This window comes from Penicillium cataractarum (assembly GCF_028827025.1).
Source record: "Penicillium cataractarum strain IBT 29864 chromosome Unknown utg000004l, whole genome shotgun sequence".
In the NCBI taxonomy this organism is placed as follows: Eukaryota; Fungi; Ascomycota; class Eurotiomycetes; order Eurotiales; family Aspergillaceae; genus Penicillium; species Penicillium cataractarum.
Genome location: NW_026622740.1, coordinates 430,392 through 437,094, shown reverse-complemented (window position 1 = coordinate 437,094; position 6,703 = coordinate 430,392). Strand labels below are relative to the sequence as shown.

The window sequence follows — 6,703 nt, the reverse complement described above, 5'->3', positions numbered from 1 at the left end:
GCATTTCGATCATCTGGCTAGCCCATAGGTTTAATTTAAATTTAGATTTTACATACATGATAGATCCACAAGATCCCTTCTCTCTAGCTATTCCTCTGTTGTATCTGGAATCATACTATTGCTACTCCGTGCAACCATCTTGAAACCCATTCTCCCTAACGACGATCACGATTTCTCCCGAACTTGGCAGACCACGCATGGTTAAAGCTAGTATTATGGGGACACACGGCCAAGGGACTGGGCAGCGATAATAATAGGGGGTCAATTATCATAACTGGGCATTTCGAAGCATCTTCCCTCGATGCAACTCTCCCAAGTCCGCACGGGCGGCCTGACTTTGTTGCCAACGTTCAGCCCTGCAGACATGCTAGGCAGCATGATATTCAGCCCTATGGGCGTCAATTTCCTGCAGTGCCAATGAATGCCAATGCTGGGTCCGGGTGGAGCTGGCCGCGTCAGGGAGGCAAATCTGGGAGTATGTACGGAGTATCGTACCTTGTATTGCTACTTATTCTCTTAGGTTCTGCATTTATGATTACCCCAGCTAGTGATAAGCAGATCAGTTTCTACTTGAACTAGATACTCTTCAAGCTTTTGTCTTTCGACAAATCTTTCAAAGGTCTTTATGATCATCTTCTTCGCTATTCCAGGAATGATTCTCTAAGAAACGCATATGGCTATATTCATGCATATTTGAGGTCAAGGGTCGGCGGGGGTGTCATCAACAAGAAGCTTCGATACTCCGCTGCATGTAGACTCTGTGTGCCCCATTGTGCCGTGGAGAGTGGGAGAGGGTCGAGAGTTGGAGAGATTTGGAAAAGGACGAGAATTAGACAAGGACGACGGGCGAAGTGTGCTTGTCGTAGCGGCAAGACAAGATTTCCGGCGAGTACCCAGAGGAAACAGGACTAACAACCTCATAACACTACCGTCGCAGGGGACTAATCAAGGATTGCTACATCTACCGTCTATTTCGATCGAATCGTTACAGTGATATCTATCAAGGAGGAAGATCAGAGTTCCTCAGCTATGAAATGAAATCAGATTGAAACAAAGATCAGAGATCAGATTTGAGAGATTAAATCTTAGTAGATCAACTAAGAAAAAAAGAAAAGAAACGTTCCGTCATTAGATTACATGCGAGATTGCATGTAAAAACAAAAAAAGAAACAGACCAGACCAGACCAGCGCCAGGTACGCCATTTACAGCATTGACAGGCCAAGCGCCGAGTCAGGTGAGCATTCCATGCCCAGCTGCTCCGACAGAATGGCCATGTCAATTTCGGCCATCATCTCCGCAATTGTATCGTCCACGGACGCCTAGTTCGTGGGCAGATACTGGCCCTGGCCGTAGGGCTGCTGAGTGCCCTGCAGCTGAGGGCCGGGGGCGGGAACGGGTTCACCGAACAGGGTGAAGTCGGTGCCATGTTGCTGCGCCATGGCGACGCCGAAAGGGAAGTCCTGGGAGATGTTGCCTCCCGACATACCGAGTTCTGGGGAGAACAACATGATGTTCCCCTGTGCACCGGGGGACAGACCGGACAAGTGGGCAGGAGCCCCAACGTACTGGTTCTCGACGTTCTGAACGCCCATCATGAACTCCTCCTCGGTGAGTTCCTTCATACCCAGCGGCAACCCCTCCATGTTGGAGTCAGTGGGCTGCTGCACCTGGTACGGATTGAAGCCGTCCAGGTGAGGGATGAGGCCCTCGGGATCGGCGGCCGCAAATTGAGCCTGGAGACCTGCGAGTCCGTCGAAGTCAATGGTGGTGAAGACCGGGTCATTGCTCAGGACCTGGTCATTGCTCATACCAGCCGGATAGGTGACGGGCTGGGGAGAGGGGTTGAACCCGTAGTTCTCGAAACTACCGTCGTTTGCGACACTTCCGGACGAGGAGGTATGGTATGGCGAGTTATTGTAGCCGATGTAGTTCTCCACACCGGTCTCGACAGTCTCGACGGCATCAGCGGCCCCGACGGTATTGAAGGTCTCGATGAAGGTTGGGAAACCATTGCCCAGGGGCACGGGAGGGTCAGAGAAGTTGAAGTCCATGTTCTCGGGGAACTCAATGGCAGCCTCATAAGGAGAGGGAGTCGGGCCCACACTGGGGGTGCTGAAGTCGGTTGGGCCGGAAGCAGGAGTAGACACACTTGGAGTGGCAGGAACGGCAGGGGTAGCCTGAGCAGAGCTGGCCTGGGCGGGGCTGGCCCGCATGGACGTGCCACGGTTGCTTCTGGCACCCATTGCACGAGAGCTGTGCTTGGAGCGAACGTAAATCCAGCCATGAGCTTTCTCCATGTGCTGTTTGCAGTTGCTTTCACGCTTGGAGTTGTAAGTGCAGGGCTCGAAAGTGCAGCTGAAGATGGTGGGAGTGTCGGAGTGCTTGTCGTTCATGTGGCGATCACGCTCTTTCTCAGTTGGCCATCCAATTTGGTGGTACTTGCAGTCGGTTTCGGTGCACTTCCAGGGGCGCGAGTGAGTCTTCTCATGCTTGGTCAGGTCGCAGGGACGCTTGAAGACCTTGTCGCAGTGGGCACACTTCTGGTTGATGTCCATGGGAGGTGCATTCTTCTTGCGGCGAGCCATGGAACGCTGAACACCTTCGTCGGGCTGCTGCTCATCACTGAGATCGATGGTGCGCTTGATGGAAGTAGGGATATCTCCCTTGTAAGGCAGGCCGGTGGCCGCGGAAATGAGCTGACCATCTTGTACGAAAACCAGCTCAACAGAGCGGCCATTCTTGGAGAGACCACCCTCGAGGGAGGCGGAAGAGATACTGTGAGACCGTCAGCATGGTGAGAATTGGGAGCAAATGCGGGTCAGGTCAACTTACAGGGAGGACTGCTCGTCCTTGTCGGTGGACTGAGCCTGAGCGTCCTGGGTCGCTTGGACCCGCTGGCGATTAGCCTGAATCATGGCGGCGTAGCGTCGAACCTGGGTGACGAGGTCGAGGAAGTAACCGTTAGTGTAAGGGCGATCAGCGGGAAGGCGTTGATCCCGGGCGTTGAGATGAGAAGCCGAAGTGTGAAGACACTGGATGGTAAACTCGCTGAAGCCGAGATATGAAGACCGAGACGCCGAGAAATTCTGAAGCAGGAGACTTGATGAGCTTCAACCAGAACGCCAGAAGGAAAGGAGGAGGAGAGAAAGTAAGGTGGGAGAGGAAGTCTGGGAATTGGGAGAGGTGGAGAGTGGTAGAGAGTGGTAGAGAGTGGTAGAGAGTGGTAGAGAGTGGTAGAGAGTTGGGGAGAGAAGAAAAAAGTTGGAGAGGGGAGGAGAGTTGGAGAGGGAGAAGGGTTGGGAGAGGAGGAGGATTGGTAAAGGACAAGAATTGGAAAAGGATGACGGATAGAAAAAGGCAGAGGTGGGAGACCCAAGGCAGCAATAGGCAAAGCAGATGGAAGAAGAAGATGGGAAGATTGAGAAGACAAACAATGGGAAGATTTGGACTTACAGGAGCCAGCCACAAGAGGATTTTTTCGAGATCTCGGAGGCAGACAATTTGCTTGTTAACGATGCGAGTCGGAATACTCCTGACGAGAGGGTGGAACGGCTTAAGCTTCGGTTCCTTGAGAATGGGGACGAGAATAAAGCGCTCGATCTTTTTGCAAGCAGCATACGACAATTGCCGGCGAGCGCTGGTGCCTTGGAGGAAATTGATGGAAGATGGGGATTGCTTCATGTGAAGATCATGATTCACTACCCAAAAGGGAAAAAATGAGGTTAGCCTTTGGCCCAAAAGGGAAGCAAGATTTGTTTGCTATGGGGATTTTGATAATCATCACATGCTTACACTCACCTTTCTCAGTTGGGTCAGCCAGCGAGTCCCGGCTGCTGACTGAGGACCCAAGGCCACTATCGGACTCGTGGCCGTGGTCTTGGTCGCGTTGTTGTTGTTGATGCGGTTGCTCCTTCTTATCCAAAGGGAACAGGTCATATCCATCCTCGCTCGACGGCATCGAGGGAGTTGATACGGCAGACTTGGACTCGGCATTGACCTCGTCCACACTACGAAGACCTTCGAGCGCATCAACGGAGGACGACTTGTCCTCGGGCTGATCATCAAGGGTCAAGCGCTCAAGAATAGACGCCATACGCTGCTCACTAGCGGCAATCGCGTCAAGAGAAGTTGGCGAGCGACGAGGAAGAGATCGAATGTTCAGCACTGGATCACGATCACTCGACGGCGGACTGGTCGGGGTATTGAACGTCTCGCCCTTCTTCAGTTGCATTTTAGAAGAACTGGACTCCCCCTCGGGGGCCAGCGAGGTGTTTATGACGGGCCGCCGGCGCGGATGCACCCGAGCGGACTCGAATTGACCAGACACCATGATGGATTGGTTCTGCATCGATGCCAGCGTTAGTACGACCGTATTCAATGCCCCAAAAGGACAGTTCCTTCCGAATGATTGGCTAATCCCCAGTGACTCACCAGATAGATGGTCCGGCTGATGCGCGATGTGACGTACGGTCGAGTCAGAGACTAAGTCCGGACTCCAGATTTGGTCCAACTAGAGATTTCGAACCGGGACTTTATATTTAGAGGGCACCTGTGCCCTCTTGTGTTGACGAGATAACAAACGTTGGAGAATTGTGACGATGGAATCAAGCCCTGGAATACGGATCCAGGAACAGGAGACCACGGAAGGCGACTAAAGGACGAGGTGGGCTTTTGAGGCACTCGTCGCTAGGCAGGCTAACGGATCAACCGATCTAGCGCACTCCAAGGGGCCTTGAGAAGCCTACACGAATCGAGGACACAATCTATCACAGAGATATCGATGCCAGCGAGGCCAAGGGGATCGACGATCGCAACGGTCGACGATAGACCCTTATCGACCAGGGAGTTTCAGGGCGAAGAGGGGCAGTTCGGCCACCTAAATCGAACGAATACTGGCGACGACGAGGACTCTACACGGCGCAGACGATGGCGAACGAGATGCTTATTGCAAGAAGCAGATACGAGGAGAGAAAAAGGAATCGTGGAGCAGGAGGAAAGATGACGGAGCAGACTGAGCAGATGGACTTGCGCGTTAGATGTCTGCCTGATGGGACCAAGACGCTAGCCCCGAAGGGGTATCGTGCGCGATGGCTGAGCAGATTCAAATGCCGTTGATTGGTTTTGCCAATGGTACGGTATTGTCACCCTCAGCCCGTCGGGGCGGCCAAAGAGCGTGGCCAACGGGTTACGGATAGGCCAAAAACTATGGGAAACCCTTTCGCCTTGTCGAACACATGGCCCCATCCCGTCATGAACTGTAAAATACAAGTCTCCACCACGGACTCCTAAAATGGAACACGACGGGATCCGCGGAGCAAGAATTGCTCCGGTCCTTTTGGTTCTTTTTGCTGGCCCAAAGCCAGAGCCTCAAATCCCCCCTTCGAACAAGGTTTCCCTGCGACCAGGGATGTGCATTTCTGCTTCCATTCGAAAGGCCAGAAAAATCACTGCCTGCATCGTCAGCTTCTCGCCAGACCGGTCTTTCTGCAGGGCGACGTCAGATATTTGGCCGCCTAGAGAAAAGCGGAAAATATCTCCCTCTCTCTCTCGCCATTTCGCAAGACGGCACATTTAAAACAGAAATAATGGACGAAACCCCAGTGTTGGTCTTTTTAGTTCACAGGCCACAAGCATTTCTTTTCATCCGAGCAGAACATGCTTAGCAAGTTAGCCCTGCCAGGCCAGTCGTCCGGGGGAAGAACACATCCGATCCGCTGATCTCCACATCCACAATTCCACACGGACGAATGATGGACCGGGAATCATGCAATTGTTCAATCACAAAGACCCTCACGACCCTGACGACCCAAACCCAACCGGAAATCGCCGTCGGAAAGTCGGCCTTCTTCTTTGGGTTGACCCGCCACACGTGAATTAGAGCCTCGCGGATGGCTCGGCCGTTTACGCTGGCCCCTCTTCCTCGTATTCTCGTAGGCTCGTATCGACTGGCACTTTACCATTTTTCTTTTGCCGTGTCTTTCGTGTTTCTTGTCTGCCTGGCATTTTGAAACTGACATGGGTTATTTTTTCAGATCGTCCGGCCTGGGCGCGTTTCCCTGCGTGCCAAGCGGCAGCTCCGCCACTTCAACCCCCAATCTGGCCCGTTGATAGGGTCGTATTGAGTGTAAGTCATGAAATGTGGCGGTGAAGAGTATCTGCGAACTTTGTTGTGTCTTCCGTCTCGGTCGTTATGGACAGTCGAGTAGAGGTCAAGGTGTAAATGGAGAATGTGGACTCACCTCGCCATTATATATTCCCAAGAAGCCCCATGCCTAACTTCACGGGCGCCTTGGGGAGGGTTGTCATCTAGGCTGTAGCGGGTCTTGCGCTAGGCATCCTCAAGGCGGCAGTGAGGGTTGTAGGCGCCAGCGTCCACTTTGGAATATTGGCTCCATACTGTACTCACAAGAATATTCTGAGCGATTTGTATAAAGAACTACCTAATTCCTACTCAACCTGTAACCAGTATTTCGCGAATTCTAGACCTGAGTATCTGCATCCAGGTTCTGAGTCAGCTGACTTGAGTGGCCAGCTTTGATCTGGTTGGCTCGGACGAATCTGTAACACTACAGCTCCCATATATCGTAGTAGCTCCTGGTTAATCAAATCATATGATCAATTCTATATGGACTTGGATGTAAACAGTCCCTGAGTGTAAATCAGATGCCACATGGCAGGTCTTAGGCGCGCTCTAGGGAAAGA

The 6,703-nt window shown here is 52.4% G+C and overlaps 1 protein-coding gene across 1 annotated transcript; it reads right to left on the bottom strand.

The window, feature by feature from the left end:
* Positions 1–1,320: 1,320 nt before the first annotated feature.
* On the bottom strand, positions 1,321–4,349 carry ace1 (putative C2H2 transcription factor (Ace1); the record flags this gene model as incomplete). Its single annotated transcript, XM_056697603.1, has 4 exons — positions 1,321–2,776; positions 2,834–3,087; positions 3,455–3,699; positions 3,800–4,349. 4 exons carry the CDS (start codon positions 4,347–4,349, stop codon positions 1,321–1,323), a joined length of 2,505 nt encoding a protein of 834 aa, XP_056556128.1.
* Between the last annotated feature and the right edge of the window lie 2,354 nt (positions 4,350–6,703).